The sequence below is a fragment of the Oncorhynchus mykiss genome, chromosome 4 (genome assembly GCF_057628025.1).
Source record: "Oncorhynchus mykiss isolate SJ-2025 chromosome 4, ASM5762802v1, whole genome shotgun sequence".
Classification (NCBI taxonomy): Eukaryota; Metazoa; Chordata; class Actinopteri; order Salmoniformes; family Salmonidae; genus Oncorhynchus; species Oncorhynchus mykiss.
The window spans coordinates 61,570,845-61,592,632 of NC_143025.1; the positions used below are offsets into that span (position 1 = coordinate 61,570,845).

General features: G+C 41.8%; 1 protein-coding gene across 1 annotated transcript in view; it reads left to right on the forward strand.

The window, feature by feature from the left end:
* The window catches only part of mei4 (meiosis-specific, MEI4 homolog (S. cerevisiae)), a 46,016-nt gene that overhangs the window by 12,636 nt on the left and 11,592 nt on the right, over positions 1-21,788 (forward strand). Inside the window, exon 4 of the mRNA XM_021600199.3 lies at positions 3,006-3,137. Within this exon, the coding sequence (XP_021455874.3) occupies positions 3,006-3,137 (132 nt within the window). The remainder of the gene's footprint in view (positions 1-3,005; positions 3,138-21,788) is intronic.

The following is a 21,788-nucleotide window of genomic DNA, read 5'->3' on the forward strand; positions in this document are numbered from 1 at the left end:
AAGCCAAGGTAAGTTGCTAGCTATCATTAAACTTATCTTATAAAAAACAATCAATCAATCATAATCACTAGTTAACTACACATGGTTGACGATATTACTAGTTTATCTAGTGTGTCCTGTGTTGCATATAATCGATGCGGTGCATATCGTTGCTCCAATGTGTACCTAACCATGAACATCAATGCCTTTCTTAAAATCAATACACAGAAGTATATATTTTTAAACCTGCATATTTAGCTAAAAGAAATCCAGGTTAGCAGGCAATGTTAACTATGTGAAATTGTGTCACTTCTCTTGTGTTCATTGCACGCAGTCAGTGTATATGCAACAGTTTGGGCCACCTAATTTGCCAGAATGTTATGTAATTATGACATAACATTGAAGGTTGTGCAATGTAACAGGAATATTTAGACTAATGGATGCAACCCCTTAGATAAAATACGGAACGTATTTCACTGAAAGTTAAAACGTCTTGTTTTCGAGATGATAGTTTCCGGATTCAACCATATTAATGACCTAATGCTCGTATTTCTTTGTATTATCATGTTATAACTAAGTCTATGATTTGATAGAGCAGTCTGACTGAGCGGTGGTAGGCAGCAGCAGGCTCGTAAGCATTCATTCAAACAGCACTTTTGTGTGTTTTGCCAGCAGCTCTTCGTTGTGCATCAAGCATTGCGCTGTTTATGACTTCAAGCCTATCAACTCCTGAGATTAGGCTGGTGTAGCCGATGTGAAATGGCTAGCTAGTTAGCGGGGTGCGCGCTAATAGCGTTTCAAACGTCACTCGCTCTGAGACTTGAAGTGGTTGTTCCCCTTGCTCTGCATGGGTGTGGCTGTTGTCGATGTGTTCCTGGTTCGAGCCCAGGTAGGGGTGAGGAGAGGGACGGAAGCTATAACGTTACTGTTACACTGGCAATACTAAAGTGCCTATAAGAACATCCAATAGTCAAAGGTTAATGAAATACAAATGGTATAGAGAGAAATAGTAATATAATAATTATATAATATAATAACTATCTAATAACTAATAACTTCTTACCTGGGAATATTGAAGACTCATGGTAAAAGGAACCACCAGCTTTCATATGTTCTCATGTTCTGAGCAAGGAACTTAAGCTTTTATATATATATATATATATATATATATATATATATATATATGCGCCATCTCTGTGAACTATTCCATTGCGGAGGCCTAGACTAAAAGACAATTTATGCTTGTTCTGAAAATGTGGTGGAGGCTCCGTGTGGAGGGTGTGAGGCAATTGCCGAACCTCCGTACCGCATCGCCATTCGCCTCCCAAATGTAGTAACAATGCAGAGGGCTCTGTATAGCACCGCATTGACATGATTGTGTGACGGGAGGTGGGGGCGGTACATCCTGTATAAACACAAACTCACTTCACAGCTTTGACCTGCTCTGCGACGCTCAAGAAGTATGAATGCCCTGATTTCTGCTGAGTCTGTATCACCGTAAATTCGGCATGGCCAATGCAGACATTGGATTGACCCTGCAGCGCCCAGATGCACAGTGCTCTCCAGGAATGCGCTCTCTCCCGCCAATTTGTGCACATTCATTGTTTCTTAACTTCATTGTGTGAATTGTTCGCAGGTGGTTGTTAGGAATATATGTAATTCCCCCATTACATATATCACCAGTCATACGTTTACCTTTAATTCCTATAATTTCTAATCTACAATGTTTGTTTGGTTATGGTAATTTCTGTTAATGTATTCAATATATTATTATTCCAGTCTTAAGGTTCTCATTGTCGGAGTAGACACATTGATTGCATAGCGCACAATCTATGCTACTCTTGTGAGAAACAAGTTTTGGTTTATTTCATTCCATTTAGAGTTTTGTCAATTCAATTTAGTCATTAACAGAAGCGCTCCAAACAAAAGACAATGTTGAGTAAGGACGCACACCTGATTACGCGTAGAAGTATATAGGCCTAGAGGCTACCTGGCCTGCACGCAAATGTAGGCATATAAATGTGCCTGTTTAGGGATCTAAAAGTATTTCTGATTGGATTAACACACCACCACTAATGAGCTGTGGAGCTTCTCAACTTAAAGTTTTCTTCACCTCAAACAGCAAGCAAACAAAGTCTGTTTTTACACCCATTGACAATGACAATATTTACTCAATGTAGTAACTCCACAATACTTTTGAGATAATATTTTATAAGAGGAACAGGAGTAGAACATTTGAGGTGCTAGTGCTCAGCTCCGGTGAGCTCCTGCCCAAGTCAAGCACTGCTTCTTATCCCTTGCGCAAATAGCCTACAGCTGTGTCTGTCTCAAACTCACTTGCATGGGAAACTGAGGGCCCAGAATATTTATATAGCAAGTTCGCTAGTGCAAGCTTCTGGCTGAACCCAAGTTAATAATTGATACAATGATTCAAGTTCGTTGCAGACAGGCCATGTATAGCAAATGTGATTTTTAGGATATTTTTTCTTTATCAGGATATTTTCTACCTGCAGGTTGCAATGTTTTTATTTGTTGCCTTTATATAGGCTATTTTTACATAGTTGACGATGGCAATAGAAGGGACTTTTTAGGTTTGTATCATTTTCATTTAGATTAGGATAGAATTCTAATTAACCACATGACAATGATTTGGAGATATGAAGACGATGTTTTAAATGAAATGAAATTGTTCCACGAAAATGTGCATATGAAAACCATAACTGGCACGCAGATCAGTATAAATAATAAGATATATTGGCAAAATGAGAAAGGTTACCGACTTCTAGTATAGTCTATTACCGGCTTAAAGCATCAGACAAGCTCAATATATATAGTTGGTTTTATTAAAACACATAGGGTGTGTCTATATATGCAAAAATACACCAATTGATTGGTCGAAAGAACAAAACTTTTGGTTGACCAAGATTTTTTGGGGGTTGGGGACAGCCCTAGTTAAGTGAAAGAATATGGGGGTTGGTGGTGTTACCGTGCTGTTTTTTGATGTGTTTCCCTCTGGTCTGCATCAGTTCCAGGTTCAGGAGAGGCTGACGGAGTGTTTGATCCTGCTGGGAGGGAGCAACTTGCTTAGGTCCCTGCTCATCCGTCATGTGCTGTCTGAGATCAACCGGCTGGCAGAACACCTCTGGATCACCTGCCAGGTAAGGACCAGGACACGCGCACACAAACACACACACACACACACACACACACACACCTCTTGTTTGCCAACGCTCTCCACACAGACCTGGGGTGGGGGAAGGGAGGATGTTACAGGTTTGTATAGGATGAGTTAAATCATTGAATTTAATGATGTTTATAGTACTGTTTATTATGCATATGTAGTGAGCCAATATTGGGACAGTGACATGTATTTTGTTGTTTTGCCTCTGTACTCCAGCACGTTGGATATTAAATGATACAATGACTATGAGGTTAAAGTGCAGACTGTCAGCTTTAATTTTAGGGTATTTTCATCCATATCGGGTGAACCGTTAAGGATTACATGACTTTTTAGACAAATTCACCCCATTTTAGGGGACCAAAAGTATTGGCACAAATGTACTTCAAGTAGTAAAACGTTAAGTATTTCATCCCATATTCATTGCACGCAATGACTACATCAAGCTTGACTACAAATTTGTTGGAAGCATTTGCTTGTTTGTTTTGGTTGTGTTTCAGATAATTTTGTGCCCAATCGAAATTAATGGTATATAATATATTGTGTCATTTTGGAGTCAGTTTTATTGTAAATAATAATAGAATATGTTTCTAAACTCTTCATTAATGTGGATGCCACCATGATTACGGATCCTGAATGAATTGTGAATAATGATGTGTGTCTAACTTTCTCATTCAACTCTCATACCCCCCCAAATAAAAAAAAATAAAAAATGCTAACCTCCACTCTTAATGTAATAGTGTTAGCATGTCTTGGTGGTATGATATTTGAGTGTCTGTAACTTTCTCACTCAGGGCATATTGCACAAGCCTACATGTCACAACATTGGTCTCAGGTAGCCTACAAGGTGTGGTGGGTGATGCTGTTTGACTGGCACGTCTCCTCTGAAAGCCAGTGTATACACACAGCCCAGCCGCCAGCGCTCATGCAAAATAGAAATGTGTGAATAGGGAATTGAAAGCAGATTATTCTCCCTTCTCGTGGCGCTCAACTCCCACTGTAGAGAGACAGTTTGTGTGTTTTTCCTTCATCCTATTGGGGGGAAAAAGCCCTTATTTAAGCAGCCCTGAGCAAAAAGCAGAACACAGTGCTACTGTACCAAGTGAATGAGAAAAGAGAATTTCTGTCACATCATTTTGTCTGCAAGCAAAGTCCTAGACATTGGTTTATTAAATACTATAGGCCCTTTTCTTTGCTGAGACCATTGTTGTTGAGTTATTTAAGTACACTGTGGCTGCTACTGTAGACCACTGTCATTTGGTTATAATGTATTCAGATGACCTGTAATTGTTCACTTAATTTTTGGGGCTGTTGACTTGCCTCGTACCCCTCTAACATTGAGGTCTTGACACTTCATAGTACTTGTGCCTCTTCAAAGCCATTATGGCCTTGCACTTGACCCCTCTGCTGTCAATGTAGAAAAAGTGTCGTTTGAAGACTTAGCCACCAGACTGGCTAATTAGTATAGCCTGACCGATATATTGGTTCACCGATATCGGCTGATATTGGCCTTTTACAAACATATCGGTATCAGCCGATAATTCCACCGATAACCAATATTCAATAAATAGGATGAAAAAAGGGAATCTCATGCTTATCCGAACACTTAGATAGCAATGTTTCATTATTGTCACAATGCAAGAAATCAACATTTGAAGCATATTTCTTGGACAATTGGTCTTTTGGATGGCAATTTCTGAGAACTCGTGTGGAAAAGTTACACGTAAAACAGTATATCAGCAGATGTATCGGTAAGTTTTGTACCCCCCAAAATATTGGAATCGGTATCGGACCCCAAAAACACATCAGTCGGGCTCTACTCGGCATAGTACCTCACCCCCCAGAGAATGGATGTCCCTGTCTGTGTCCCAAATGACACCCTTTTATAAGACACCACTTTTGACTAGGGCCAATAGGGCTCTGGTTAAAAGTAGTGCACTATATAGGGAATAGGGTGCCATTTGGATCGTATCCCCAATGATGCGGTTGAAAGGATTGAGGTGCATTTAACAGAACTTAGAATGGGCTGCTGGCTTGCAGTCGCACTGTGGTACATTATTACAACAACAGGCTTAATTTGCTCTACAAGCTTGTCTGTGCTGTTGAATGTTTGCATGAAAATTGAGACATAACAGGCTTCTTTTTGGTTGATTTAGAGTCTTGGAATATGCTCTCTATACAATAATACATGAATGCAACTGTGGAGAAGAGGCCAGTGCATTGAGAGCTGTAGGCTGGGCTTTTGTCATTATTTTTTTATTTCACCTTTATTTAACCAGGTAGGCCAGTTGAGAACAAGTTCTCATTTACAACTGCGACCTGGCCAAGATAAAGCAAAGCAGTGCGACCAAAAACAATTACACAGAGTTACACATAAGCAAACGTACAGTCAATAACACAATAGAAACATCTATGTACAGTGTGTGTAAATGTAGAAGATTAGGGAGGTAAAGCAATAAATAGGCCATAGAGGCGAAATAATTACAATTTAGCATTAACACTGGAGTGATAGATGGGCAGATGATGATGTGCAAGTAGAGATACTGGGGTGCAAAAGAGCAAAAAGATAACAATATTGTCAGGTCTTCTAGGAGTAGTGGGTTTGGAGTCAGGCGCAGAGGGTTAGGACAATCAAATTTATTCCGGTGCAAAACGGCCACGCCAAAAACACTAGGCGCATAAAAGTGACCGGCCCAAAAACAGGACCCAAACAGTCCGGAGAAAATACAATACAAATGCACATCCACAAACTAACAGAGGAACAAGCCCGCACAAAAGCAGGCAGGCCTAACCGGCTTAAATAGCCCTAACCAAAACCCAAACAAGAAACAGGTGTAACTAAACTAACAGAAGAGGAAAAGGGGATCGGTGACAGCTAGTAGACCAGTGATGCCAAGCGCCGCCCGAACAGGAAGAGGAGCCACCTTCGGTGGGAGTCGTGACAAATTTGGGGATGAGGTAGTTGGATGTGCTATTTACAGATTTGCTCTGTACAGGTACAGTGATCGGTAAGCTGCTCTGACAGCTGATGCTTAAAGTTAGAGAGGGAGATATAAGTCTCCAGCTTTAGTGATTTTGCAATCGTTCCAGTTATTGGCAGCAGAGAACTGGAAGGAAAGGCGGCCAAAGTAGGTGTTGGCTTTGGGGATTACCAGTGAAATATACCTGCTGGAGCACGTGCTACGGGTGGGTGTTGCTATGGTGAGGAGTGAGCTGAGATAAGGCGGGGCTTTTCCTAGCAAAGACTTATATAGACTTATATAACCTGGAGCCAGTAGGTTTGGCCAGGAATATGTAGTGAGGGCCAGCAAATGAGCGCATACAGGTCACAGTGGTGGGTAGAATATGGGGCTTTGGTGACAAAATGGAAGGCACTGTGATAGACTACATCCAGTTTTCTGAGTAGAGTGTTGGAGGCTATTTTGTAAATGACATCTCCAAAGTCAAGGATCGGTAGGGCTGCCTGATTTGCCCATCAAAACACAGCGAGTGGGATTGTATACCGCATCAAGCCTCTGTTACTGCATCTTGCCTTGCAATGCAGTGGAGCAGTTTCTGTTAATACTGTATGATTTTCGAGAGCTGTGGTCGAGTCCTGGGAAATAAAGTTTGAAGACTTGCCAGCAGGGCCTAAAACTAACTTTTTAGTTTTAGTGGCAGTACTGTAGATAATCAAATCTACCAGCCACACTGATTTTCTTACCATCCAAAATATTTTGGATGGATATTTTACACAAAAAACGGATGAGCATGCTTATTAATGTTTCTAAGCATTAAATGTATTACTAGCAAGAAGTAATGTGGTATATTGCTTGATTTAATATTCTGTGACCTATGATGTCTATTTTTTCTAGCAGTGGGAGCAAACTCAAACATTGAAAAGCAACCGAGCTTGTGAACAAAACAATGTAAATAGACAAGAAACACAAGGAAAACTTGAGTAAATTAGACCAATTTATATGCCCGTGCCCAATGCTTCTACAAACAAATCTTTCGGGCACTCACGGCCCCCCAGACAGGCAGTGTTGCTGCATGAGGTGGGATAGCTACAACGTTCGGATTCAGATTTCTTTGTGCCTTACTAGATATGAAACAAAACGGCAGAAATAATTTGAAAACAGCTACAGCAGCGTTTATTTTGCTATAAATCACAACTCGCACTTGTGGCCATACTTGACCATTTTTTTTCAATTGCTCACACTGTAGAACCCGGAGTGTTACCACGCGGTAACGTGGCTGGTAAATCAGACATTCTTACCCACCAATGCCAAAACTCGCTTTTGGCAGGTGGCGGGTGTTCATTTTAGGCCCTGCTTGTCACACTTTAGTCTAGCCGTGGCTCGAAGGTCTTGTGAAAAAAAAAAAAAAGTACTAATTTATCAGTCTCTTCTTTTCCGTCCTCGTGGCTGGGTAATGCACGGTACTGTATGCAGGGAGCATCCTCGGACTGATAGCCTCCCTGTACGTTTGAGCCTCCCATGTGTCCGTGCGTGTTACCCCTGTCTTTCCCCCAGATCTGCAGTGGGACTGTGATAAAAGCAGACCAGTCAGACCAGTGAGGTGTATTTCTAGGGTGATTTATGTGAGCATTAAGATTCCGTTAACCCTTCACACAGAGTGACAGAGCCACATGGTTTCTTCCTGCCTCTGTAGCTTCATGCACTCAGTAAGGGGTAACGCAGTGGGGGCTGCTCCTTTGGGATGGAGGTTGGGATGATCAGTTCAGTCCACCGACACACACACACACACTGCAGCAACATAAACACACACTGCCTTGGTCGCTAGAGGTGAGATAGGCATCCCCATCTGTTTACTAGACCCTTCCCATGGTAAAAAAAATAAAAATAAGTCAGGACTTGGTAATGGTTGTATAAGGGACAAGATCTGTGTGTTGGCCTAAAATGTAATTTTAAAAACCATGTCACTAGTTGCTTCTCTGTTAATGTAGCGGTCTGGTAACACCTAATAACAAAACAGTTCTAAGGACAACATGGAGAGGATGCTCAATTATGCCAAATTGTTTTAACGATGAGTCAGTCAGAGCTCTATTGGATCTGGTTGTATTCTGAGAAGTAATTTAGGATCAAATTGTTGTATAATTGGTTTGTTGCCCGATGGACATTGTAATCATGATTATTATGAGAATGATTGCATTTCTAATTGTTTTTTCTACAGACATGCTGTAGGCTGCATATAGCCTAATACTGAACCAAAGAGTGGTGCTGCCTCAAGTCTCTAGTGATGACAATCAATTAAAGAATGATTACTTCAGTAGTATTTTCTTTAAGCCATTATTATTTAATCGGGAGTAGTGACTATTAGGGTTGGGCGATATTACAACACAATCGGAAATCAACGATGTTTGACAGACATTGTCGATTGCAACGACATCATGATGTGACAGATGATAGTTTTTATATGTTTACATTTTATTTTTTTTACAGATGATAGTTTAACCTATTTGAACATGACTGGCACAGCAGAAGTCGGCCAGCGCACAACAGTGCAGCTCACAGCCTGGCGACACGCCAAATGACCTACCTATTCCTATTTGCCGTAGCCTTTTTCATGAATTATGTAGGTAGACTTAGCCTACTACATAACGCACGAGTAGGCCTGCAATGTAGACGGCGCGGAGAGTTCCAAAAGCTGCACAAAACGTCAGATAACATTTCTCTCGCTCACCTCTCCAATGTCGGATGATCATGGGCCTTTTGCAGCAGACACTCCGTTGTGTGGCTTGTTCTGAAATCTTCATTTCCCTTTTTGTCCCGTTCCCCATGTTTTATTTGCATGTGACTTGTTAGTCTAAGCAGATATTTCACGATCAACATTGAAATTAATCCAGGAGGCCAGTAACCCGAGTTCTATCTCAGTTATGTTTGTGAATATCCTAAATAAAAACATGATATGGTAATAATGAGAGATGGATAACCAACAATTGCAAGATGGAATAATTGAATGGGAGGTTAAACAAACCTTAAACGTTTTTGGACTCCACCTGACCAAAGTTTTTAGGAAAAACAAAGTGTTCCGCCGGAAATTCCTTGCAAACTTAACAGCCAATAATATAGCCCTACACTAGGCTACTGTCAATAAAATGAGCAGTTAACGTTACTAGTACAAGTTTAAATAGATGTTTGTATTATTGTGGAAGTGTTTATTCATATCCTTGAATTGCGCTACGGGCATTACATAACCACCCGCAGCAGCGCTTTTGATAAGCGCAAATACAAAATGTATGTTGCCTATAAAAAGAGTGGCTACAAATTACAAAATGAATCAAGTAATCAAAAATAAGTATGAAATTAACCGAATAAATGAAAGTGCAAAAAAGTTTTAAAGCACACAACAGAGTATTCTAGCCTAGGCTACATTTATTTTGAATAAGACACATCTGTGAATACAGGCTTTGAAAATTAAACAAATAATGCAATGAAGAACCATTGACTATTTTTCTTTTCATTATACACTGCTCAAAAAAATAAAGGGAACACTTAAACAACACAATGTAACTCCAAGTCAATCACACTTCTGTGAAATCAAACTGTTCACTTAGGAAGCAACACTGATTGACAATAAATTTCACATGCTGTTGTGCAAATGGCATAGACAACAGGTGGAAATTATAGGCAATTAGCAAGACACCCCCAATAAAGGAGTGGTTCTGCAGGTGGGGACCACAGACCACTTCTCAGTTCCTATGCTTCCTGGCTGATGTTTTGGTCACTTTTGAATGCTGGCGGTGCTTTCACTCTAGTGGTAGCATGAGACAGAGTCTACAACCCACACAAGTGGCTCAGGTAGTGCAGCTCATCCAGGATGGAACATCAATGCGAGCTGTGGCAAGAAGGTTTTCTGTGTCTGTCAGCGTAGTGTCCAGAGCATGGAGGCGCTACCAGGAGACAGGCCAGTACATCAGGAGACATGGAGGAGGCCGTAGGAGGGCAACAACCCAGCAGCAGGACCACTACCTCCGCCTTTGTGCAAGGAGTAGCAGGAGGAGCACTGCCAGAGCACTGCAAAATGACCTCCAGCAGGCCACAAATGTGCATGTGTCTGCTCAAACGGTCAGAAACAGACTCCATGAGGGTGGTATGAGGGCCCGACGTCCACAGGTCGGGGTTGTGCTTACAGCCCAACACCGTGCAGGACGTTTTTCATTTGCCAGAGAACACCAAGAGTGGCAAATTCGCCACTGGCGCCCTGTGCTCTTCACAGATGAAAGCAGGTTCACACTGAGCTCATGTGACAGACGTGACAGTCTGGAGACGCCGTGGAGAACGTTCTGCTGCCTGCAACATCCTCCAGCATGACCGGTTTGGCGGAGGGTCAGTTGTGGGGTGGCATTTCTTTGGGGGGCCGCACATCCCTCCATGTGCTCGCCAGAGGTAGCCTGACTGCCATTAGGTACCGAGATGAGATCCTCAGACCCCTTGTGAGACCATATGCTGGTGCGGTTGGCCCTGGGTTCCTCCTAATGCAAGACAATGCTAGACCTCATGTGGCTGGAGTGTGTCAGCAGTTCCAGCAAGAGGAAGGCATTGCTGCTATGGACTGGCCCGCCCGTTCCCCAGACCTGAATCCAATTGAGCACATCTGGGACATCATGTCTCGCTCCATCCACCAACGCCACGTTGCACCACAGACTGTCCAGGAGTTGGCGGATGCTTTAGTCAAGGTCTGGGAGGAGATCCCTCAGGAGATCATCCGCCACCTCATCAGGAGCATGCCCAGGCGTTGTAGGGAGGTCATACAGGCACGTGGAGGCCACACACACTACTGAGCCTCATTTTGACTTGTTTTAAGGACATGACATCAAAGTTGGATCAGCCTGTAGTGTGATTTTCCACTTTAATTTTGAGTGTGACTCCAAATCCAGACCTCCATGGGTTGATAAATTTGATTTCCATTGATAATTTTTGTGTGATTTTGTTGTCAGCACATTCAACTATGTAAAGAAAAAAGTATTTAATAAGAATATTTCATTCATTCAGATCTAGGATGTGTTTTTTTAGTGTTCCCTTTATTTTTTTGAGCAGTGTATATTAACCTACCTAAAGGTTACTGGCAAGGAACACAAGCATGTTCACCTTTTCTGGCTTTAATAGACTCTGATGTGGCATGCTGTATGTAGACCCACTGAAAATACATTCAGACCGAACACTTTTTGCACAAATGCAGAGGTAAAAAAAAAATGTTGATGATACAATTGTATAGTAACAAGGTTTGGACAGGTCGATGTGTCATTCCAGACATCTCCCAACCCTAGTGACTATTCCATAAGCAGAGTTTAACCCAGCCAGCAGGTTTGCAGGCTCCGGTGGTGGGCAGGCGGGTTGCCACTGCCCTTGGACCATTCAGAGAAGCCCAGCCATCTGGGCCCCGTGTTGCACTGTGACAGGGCATGACAGTCACAGCACATAGCACCCAACCCAAACAGACAGACAACCCACACAGCCCATAGGACAAATGGTACAAACACTCACTCACTTCTCCAATAACACTATAACACTGGGCAGTAAAAATGAAAATCTGGACTGTTTTTCTGACTGTGCTTTATGTCAAGTTTAAATCATGGTTGTTCTGTGGCTATTGTGAAGCAATTTATCACCCTGGCCCTGCCATTTTGTAATTAGTAAAACACTTTACCGGAGCCATATATTTAGATATATGGCTCTGCTATTTACTGATGGTTGTCTTTTTCATCTTACACAGGGGTACTCCAAGGACAAACCCATAGCCTGAATATTATCTATCAGACTCGGTGTCCAAGCAGCAAACCTGTTTTTTATTGTCTAATTAGAGTGTGCTAGCTATCCCAGTCTTAAGTCTGGGGAGGGAAGGGATTGTCAGGGATGACTACCTTTTAATAATATGAAGTTTGGCTCCAGGATGATGAATGAAAGTTATCAGATGTGCAGAGCTCGGTCAGCTATCATGTCAGCTAGAGCCAGAGGAAATGAGTGTCAGAGCTGAGGCTTGTAAAGGGCAATGGCAGCTAAAACTGTTCTGTTTAGCCTCAGAAAACTGCAGTGTAATGCTCGGGGGAACATTTTCACTCCGGATTACGCTGTCCATCTACAGTAAGCAGACCACTTACTTTTCATCCCTAAATGTCACGAGTGAGATATCTGTATCTGTACATTTTTAGCCAAAGCTTTCAGTAGAATCAGCTTTCCCTTTCATTTCTGGAGAGAGTATGCTAATCTTTCCTGAGTTGGGAAGGATGCACACTGAAAATTGAGAGCGTAATTATATGTGATCATTGTCAGTTTGAGATGTGTTATTTAGAGACTTTTTAAAGAAATTTCATTGCATCCCACTTCACCATTTATCATTTATCAATGACTAGTTTCTGATGCAAAGCACCTTCTCGTCATCATAACATCCTGTATGTCGCCATGGCAGCCTGAAGGCCTATGTATACACTGCAAATTGGCCGGTATTACCTAGTGTTGATTTTCAGTATAACATGTAAGGGAAAGGGGTATACCTAGTCAGTTGTACAACTGAATGCCTTCAACTGAAATGTGTCTTCCGCATTTAACCCAACCCCTCTGAATCAGAACGGTGCGGGGGGCTGCCATAATCGACATCCACGTCTTCGGCTCCCAGGGAACAGTGGGTTAACTGCTTTGCTCAGGGGCAGAACGACCCATTTTTACCATGTCAGCTCGGGGATTCGATCCAGCAATCTTTCGGTTACATGTAGTGTTGATTCAAGTGTTAAATTAACACTAGTTGGTGTAAAAATAACCCTAGTGTTTGTGTTAATAACCATTGTTAAACCAAGACCACGCCTATCATATTTCCCAGCATGCTCTGTTGCAGGTTGATTTTTAGAATGGTTTGTTTCATGCTATGTGTTTGCATGTACATAGATTAATTAATCTTATGCATCTCATATAAATAACATAAATGTTTCTACTAATCCAATCTGTTACTTAAATTTATTGCACCCGTTACTGAAATGGTTGTACCAGTTTAGATGCTTAGGTAGTCTCATATCTTAGTCTTCCCAACCTGGCAGTCATTCGGAATGCATGTTGCGGGGTGAATTAAAATTCAAAATGTTGGATATCCCCACTCTGGCTGGATTCCAATAAGACTTGTACATCACTTTGCACACCATCATAAAGTGACTTGCAGGCCCGATGTGGCTTGTAAATCATGAGTTTCGGGCCACTCTATTAGGCTAAAGCTCTCAAAATAAGCCTTGTGAAATATGTATTGTGTGAAATAATTTAATTTGAATGATAACATATTTGCTTAGGATCTCATCACTGAAAATGGATAATTGCAACAACCATGTCACTGACAAATACAGTCATGGGTGGTAACTCTACAATTCACTCGAAAGGCAAGGCACTCTGGGAAATATGCAAATAGGGCATTACACTAAGCATAGTGTTAATTTAACACCGGAGAATTTGTGGCGTAGTAATGCACATGTACATGAGAGATTTCAGCTGAGGGACACTGCCTGCCCTACCACGACAGAGTCAGCAGCTCAGACTCCAGCCCCACACACACACACATAGTGACACAGAATCACACACTCATGCCTGCTCTGCTCCCCCACCCGTCCTCCATTAGTTAGTGGTAGAGTGAGGTCAGGACCCTGCCTAGGACATCCTGTACCCTCAGTGCATCAGGATATTTGTACAGCCGTCCTCTGAGGGACACCGTCCCTGCTTCTGCCTTGGGTTAACTGCAAAGAGCCTTTTCAGGACAAATATTCCTCTCTCACACACACATGCACAGTGACACACACACACACACACACACACACACACACACACACACACACACACACACACACAAAGGGTGTCCCTATAAAGACAGAAAAATGATTCTTCTGTGTGAATTATTCTTATCAGAGAGAAACTAATAACAGTACTTTTGTACTAAAACAATTGAGGTCATCGTTGTTGTTTTTCTACCACTGTAAATGTGAATTTTTTTGCACATCTCACTGAGTCAGCGGTAAAGTGACCAGTGAAGATGGCTTTTCTTCTGCGGGAGAAAGACACCTTTGTCTATGAACAGCTTCCGTACCAGTCACACTATTTATAGCTCCTCAGACTGCAGACTGCAATCTCAGGCCTGTTGAACTTCTCTCGGCGGGATCATAGAGATCTACAGGCCGATCTATTCCATTTTCAGTAGATGACAATACCACATATCCCACAACTCCTGTCTAGGTCCCACAAGACATGACCAGGCATACCGATCCTTCTCTAGTAAGAACAAGTTATTTTATCTGCTATGTGGACTGCTTAAAGGATAACTCCAAAGTATTTAGTGGTGTCATACACAATTTTTGTATAATTGTATGATTTAACGTCTATTGACTGTTTAGTGATGAGCAAAACAGGAAAGTGCTCTTCTGTGACGTTTTCATGGAGGATCTCAGAGATAACTAATGCAAGAAATGGATAGTCATTTTCAGCGATCTACAGCATTCAGACCCCTTGACTTTTTCCACATTCTGTTACATTACAGCCTTATTTTTTACACGCAATCCTCCATAATGACAAAGCAAAAACAGGTTTTTAGATATATATATATTTTTTATTGGTACTTTTAACTCTTTTTTTCCCCTTCCCTAACCCGTACGACACTGGGTCAATTGTGCGCCGCCTCGGGTCTGTAGTGTCATGACGTTGCCCTCTTTGGGTACAGCAAGCCCCACCCCCCTCTCCCTGCCTCCTTCAACTAGGCTGCTGTGGTCAGAGAGAGGTCGTAAATTCCTGAGGAGAGGATCTCCTCATGGCCACACAGTATAGAGAGAGAGTGAAGTTTCATAGAGAACAAAGGAATTTCTTCCACCTCACAGAACTTGAGGTCCGAACAAATTTCATGTTCCGGAGAAGGTATAAAAGATTGGTGAAGAATCCAGCTACTGGTCCGTTTGAATCCAGCAACTGGTCCGTTTGTTACAACTTGGGAAGCCCATGGGAGACGGTGCGGCAACATTACCATAACGCTGTTTATATAATAGACTCGGATATGAGGTTTATATCTAATTGTTGTATAAGATGAATGAGTGAGTATGATACTGTTTGTAAAATGGTGTAATGTGATTTTGGATATTTTTTTACCTTTATTTAAGGCAAGTCAGTTAAGAACAAATTCTTATTTTCAATGACGGCCTAGTGGGTTAACTGCCTGTTCTTGCAACCTTCTGGTTACTAGTCCAACGCTCTAACCACTAGGCTACCCTGCCGCCCCGTTCTACCTGTTCAGGGGCAGAACGACAGATTTGTACCTTGTCAGCTCGGGGGTTTGAACTTGCAACCTTCCGGTTACTAGTCCAACGCTCTAACCACTAGGCTTCCCTTTTGAGTTGAACTAAATCAGAGGACCGCCCACGAGCCCAGTTAGGGTCAGGCATCCTGGGACAGCCCCTTTTCTGCAATTCCGAATAAAACCCAACTTTGAGAAATTCTCAGTAGACCATGTTTTCCTCCATTAGGAGGGGACAAAGGTTGCAGACCATTGCTGAATCTTTTAACCATACCACGTGGTTAAACTCTTAGACTATCGATACCGACAGAATAAGAACAAGTCTTTGATATTAATTACTAGTCTGCAGCTAGGAATTCGGTATCATTGAACGCGAAGAACGACAACCGCCGAAACATCCATTCTACAATGTCACTCTGAACTATCCACTATAACTGCGACAGAGAGAGAGAGAAGGACAATTCTACAAAATAAATGAACTTTTCAACAGCGATCAAGACGACACACTGAGCGTAAATATATATATTGATTGCAATTGTTCCCGAATGAGTGAGCGTTCATGTGTAAAGGATTAGCATTTCAATTGTTATAATTATTAACTCTGTAGTGACTTCTTTGTCGACCCCCAGTTCCCCTTTTGTCTAACAAGCCTCCATGTCAGTTTAGCCCACTAGGGCACATTCTCCTATCATTTCTTGTAACCATATTTACTTTGTTGTTTTGTTTATGCATTTCTGTGAATTACCTAGTTAGTAATAAATAAATGATTTAAGACAATTGATGTATGGATGACTCATAGTGAAGACTGGGTTCGTGCATATAACCAACAATTTACGACGTTTGGAATGAGACTAACGTGAGGTAAAGTAAATAATTCATTAATCAGAAGACTATTGATCAGATATGAAAATATTTGAAAAGTTATATTGGGAAATTATAACTTTGTAATCTGAATATTTTCCTTGGTGCCCCGACTTCCTAGTTAATTACAGTTACATGATTAATCAGTTTGATCGCGTAATACTAATTACAGAGAATCTTTGATAAAAACTAAGTCATCAATTTAATGATAGTAAAGACACGACAGTAGTGACGCATCCTATTTCCATTGATCATCCGTGAGATTTTTCTACAATTGATTGGAGTTCACCTGTGGTAAATTCAATTGATTGGACATGATTTGGAAAGGCACACACCTGTGTGTATATATAAGGTCCCACAGTTGACAGTGCATGTCAGAGAAAAAAACAAGCCATGAGGTCGAAGGAGTTGTCCGTAGAGTGCCCAGACAGGATTGTGTCGAGGTACAGATCTGGGGAAAGGTACCAAAAAATGTTTGCAGAATTGAAGGTCCCCAAGAACACAGTCATATCAAATTTCAAATCAATTTATAAAGCCCTTCTTACATCAGCTGATATCTCAAAGTGCTGTACAAAAACCCAGCCTAAAACCCCAAACAGTAAGCAATGCATGTGTAGGAGCACAGTGGCCTCCATCACTCTGACAGAGCTCCAGAGTTCCTCTGTGGAGATGGGAGAACCTTCCAGAAGGACAACCATCTCTGCAGCACTCCACCAATCAGGCCTTTATGGTAGAGTGGCCAGACAGAAGCCACTCCTCAGTAAAAGGCACATGACAGCCCGCTTGGAGTTTGCCAAAAGGCATCTATTGGACTCAGACCATGAGAAACAGGATTCCCAGGTGTGATGAAACCAAAATTGAACTCTTTGGTCTGAATGCCAAGCGTCTGAAGGAAACCTGGCAGCATCATACTGTGGGGATATTTTTCAGGGACTAGGAGACTAGTCAGGATCGAGGGAGAAAATTAACGGAGCAAAGTACAGAGAGATCCTTGATGAAAACCTGCTCCAGAGTGCTCAGGACCTCAGACTGGGGCCTTCCAACAGGACAAGCACACAGCACACAGCCAAGACAACCCAGGAGTGGCTTCGGGAGAAGTCTTTGAATGTCCTTAAGTGGCCCAGCCAGAGCCTGGACATGAACCCGATCGAACATCTCTGGAGAGACCTGAAAATAGCTGTGCAGCGATGCTCCCCATCCAACCTGACAGAGCTTGAGAGGATTCAACAAAGTACTGAGTAAGGGTCTGAATACTTATGTAAATGTGATATTTCCATTTTTTTAAATACATTTGCTAACATTTCTAAAAAGCGGAATGTGGAAAAAGTCCAGGCGTCTTAATACTTTCCGAATACACTGTAAGCCTTTGCAACATTGACCAATTAAAAGCAGTTCTGTAGCGATTAAGTTTCTGCAGTATACTATATACATTATCACTGCTATGCTTGCCCTGCCGATGTTGTTCTTTTCAGATCATTTTAAAATTATATTTCAAAACTTGAGTTCTATGATCACACTGGTAATAGATCATAATTTGTGGCACAGCTGAGTGAGAAATAATGTACTTTCTTTATAGACTTAAACATGAACTCACTCATAACAGCTGTATTCATTGACATGTGATAGTCTCTCTCTTTATCATTTTAGACATTTTAAAATCACAGTAGTATCAACTGCCTTTGCTGTTTGTTCGAGGAAGCTGCCGTGCGTGTACAGACACTGATCTGAGCAATCCGATTGGGTTGTGGTTGGGCTATAGGTGTATTTGATTTGCTGTCCGGGTATGCTGAGTAGGCAGAGGTTACCTTCAGACACATGAAATTATTCAAAATAGGAACACTTTGCCTACCCGGCGCAAGGCAGCTGAAACAAGTGCACCTACCGCCAACAGCAGCCTTTATCGTTGGGTATTTTATAGAAATGTTTTGCGATCGATTAGGAATGCCTTGGAGATCAACCAGTCGATCGCGATTGACTGTTTGGTGATTGATTTAGACTAAGCTTAGTCTGGGCTTTATAGCCAGCTTGCTATGCTAACTGCAGGCTAACTAGGAGGAGCATTGCATCATGAGAGATTAAATGCACCCTGGCAATCGTAGTATGCTGTAAACGAGGAATCGTGTGGTATGACTAACAAAAACAACATCAATGTGTATCAAATCTTACAGTAGTGCATGTATACTAAAAATGTAATAACTGGTTAGAAAGTGTCGCAATTGTCCTTTTTTAAAGGGAAAAGGTAGAAGGAAAAACTGACGAGTAGACTTTTCATGAGGATGTCAAACTCTTATAGCCTAGTAATGGGTGGTGTGCAGTGCACCTGAGGAAAAACAACACTCTTTGCCAATTTATCCTTTACAGAATATCCTGGAATGTAGAGAAGGAGAAAAAGAGCGTGTGTGTTCATTCATGTCCAAGTGAGTCTCTCTCATAAAAGTCATTTTATTCTAGCATTGTTTATGTCCCCCCAGCTGACATGCACCCGGGCTGAACCGCCTTATATCGTATCCAGCAAGCCTACGAGTCTGAGGGAAACGTGACTTATGGCTCTCAGCACTTCATGATACTGATGCTCATTAAAACCCTGGCCATTCTGACTGAGCTATGTCTCTCATTACACATCTGCCTAGTGCGTTTACGAGATTTGTGTGTGTGTGTGTGTGTGTGTGTGTGTTTGTGTGTGTGTGTGTAACAAAGTGCCGCCTCTCTCTTTGTGCTCTCTCCTATTCTCTCTTATTCTCCACGGTTGGTGCTTTCCCTTCTGGGCCAGTGACCGGTTTCAAGGAAGATCAGATTAAGAGCTGCAGCAGAGGTTTTGCTGGACCGTTAAATAGCCAAGGATCAAAGTCGTACTTGGCCCCTCAAAGCAGCACAGATCTCTAACCGAGAGGGAAAATGAAGCTGTTTGATCAAAGTCATGTTATGATGAAACAAAGCCAGGAGCCACCAGTGCGTCGGTAAATCGCCTCATTTTTCCACTTCCTTCGACAGACTCTCACACTCTGCTGATGGCAAACAAATGTGTATCATGGTAGACAACGTGTTTTTCTCTGTGATATCTTGCATTCTGTTCAGGAGGCTCTACATACGTCTATGTTGTGAGATGGAACATAGTATACAAATAGTATATTTCTTTTGTTGTCTTTTGGTGCCTTGACAATATAACTTTTTATTTAAATTGTAATAATATTCTTATGTTATTCTTGTCTATAACTGTTCTGTAGTCTGTCATGTATTTTATGTTTTATGTGGGCTCCAGGAAGAATAGCTGCTGCATGTGCAACAGCTAATGGGGATCCTAAACTAGGAAGCCACCAGGGAAGAGGATATGGTAATGCTCTGCAGACCAGCCCTCTTTGTCCTTCAGCTTAGCACGTAGCAGCAGCAAGCGTCTCTGTGCCATCAGCATTGACCTACACACAGAAGTAGTGGGGATGAAGAAAATAAAGCCTTATCTGAGCCAGAACGCCCCACAGGGCAGGAGTCTATCTCCTGTGTCTGTAGTGTGAGGCATCTTGATGTACAAGTAAACCCCCTGGACAAAAAAAATGGATTAAAAAACACCCCCCAAAAAACAGACCTGGTAAATAGAGCAGAGAGGAGCCTGGGCAAGCTGGAGGCTGGAGAGATAGGTAACTGGGGAGAAGGTATACTGTGGTGTCAGGCCCAAGGCGGGCGAGCTGACAGAGGCGGCTATAGCCTGTGGGGTTTCTGTCTGTCAAACCATATTTATTGGGGAAATTGACAGAATATTGCAGTTCAACCCAGGTGAAGTAATAAATCTCTCTGAAGGTTGATGTCACTTTTGGTCTCTTCATGAGTGTAGTGGGCAGTGAATGTGCCAGTGAGTCAGCGTCCGTATACTCACTACATCACAACGGTTCTGACTGAGGAAAGACCTCGAGAGACAGTTTTCTGAAGAACTACAAAATGCTTTTCTTCCTCAGAGAATAGCCTAGATTTTAATGGTGTTGCTTTTGAGGCAAGCTTGAAGAACTTGATGTTTCTTTTATCTTGTAACAAAAGGTATATGTCCTCACACTAAAAGCGGTCAAAATGCAGTCAGATGTAAACTTGGAGAATTCCCTCGCGGATGAGATGGGATCGATTAGCTGTCGGAGAAATCAGTGTATTGTCAGTCCACCGCCTTGAATGAGACGCTATGAAACACATTGTAGCTTTCTCTGAGGCAGAAGACAAATCAATTCTGGGGAGTTGTTTTCCTTATCTTGAGCCAAGGTGATGACGGCTGTGTGGGCTAGTATTGTCTGCCTTTGTAGTGCTGGCTACAATAGGCTTCGGTCAGATGGCTATCAGAAAATATTAGATTCACTAAGAGCATCTGCTCGGCTCTGCTCTCCACAGTTTACACACCGACCTCGTGACATAGAATGGGATTGCAAATACCGGACCAACAGTCCTGGAAAGAACCCATTTTTCGGCAGCAGTTTTGTTTCCACAGAAAGAGATTTATTGAAACTTATCCTGATTTATGGTCCAGGATTTTGTTTTTTTTACGCCTCATAACATGTCCTGCACAGATCATTGATTTGCTTTATAGTGTTTATGAGTGACTTGCATAACATAATTTGCAAATAAGTACAGTACAATGTTCCTCAAATAAATGGATTGAAATTGAGTTCAAAAGTTACCTTTTAAAAATTATTTGAAATGGGTACTCGTCATCTTTTGGCTGCTGATATCTCAGACTCCAAGTGCTAAAACATTTTCCAAGTTTGGAAGATCAACCCTCCAAATGTGTGGCCGGCAGGCAGGTTTTGTTTGACATTTGATTTAAACTCTAGCATTTTGGTTTGTACAGCCAATCTGTCACAGACGCGAAGTTTGGTGTTTTGAGGATCTGGCTACTAAGTTAAGTGAACAGTGTTAGTGATGAGCAAATGTCTATTTGCTTTAGTGTTGTTGGCTCTGTACTGAAATGAGCAAGCACTGCATGGATATATTGTCCAAACTCCAATACAAACAGACACCTGTGTATACAGTCAGGTACATAATTGTTGGCACCATTGATAAAGATGAGCAAATAAGACTGTATGATGTAAGTAATACAAATACTGAGCAATATTGTATGCTCCAAAAAAATGGGAAATTATACTGAAGAAATATATAAACGCAACATTCAACAATTTATAATATTTTACTGAGTTACAGTTAAATGAATTCATTAGGCCATAAATCTATGGATTTCACATGACTGAGCGGGGCGCAGCCATGGGAGGGCATAGGCCCAATCAGAATGAGTTTTCCCCCACAAAAATCAACATTTTGCAACGGCCATCTCAGTTTCCAGACTTGAACCCCTTTGAAAACCTGTGGTTTGAATTGAAGAGGACTCTACATAAGAACAGACAAAGGATATCAATGATCTGGAAAGATTCAGTATGGAGGAATAGTCTAAGATCCCTCCCAATGTGTTCTCCAATCTCATTAAACATTTTAGAGAAAGGATCAGTGTCGTTATCCTCACAAGGGGAGTAATAATGTATTTTTCATTATT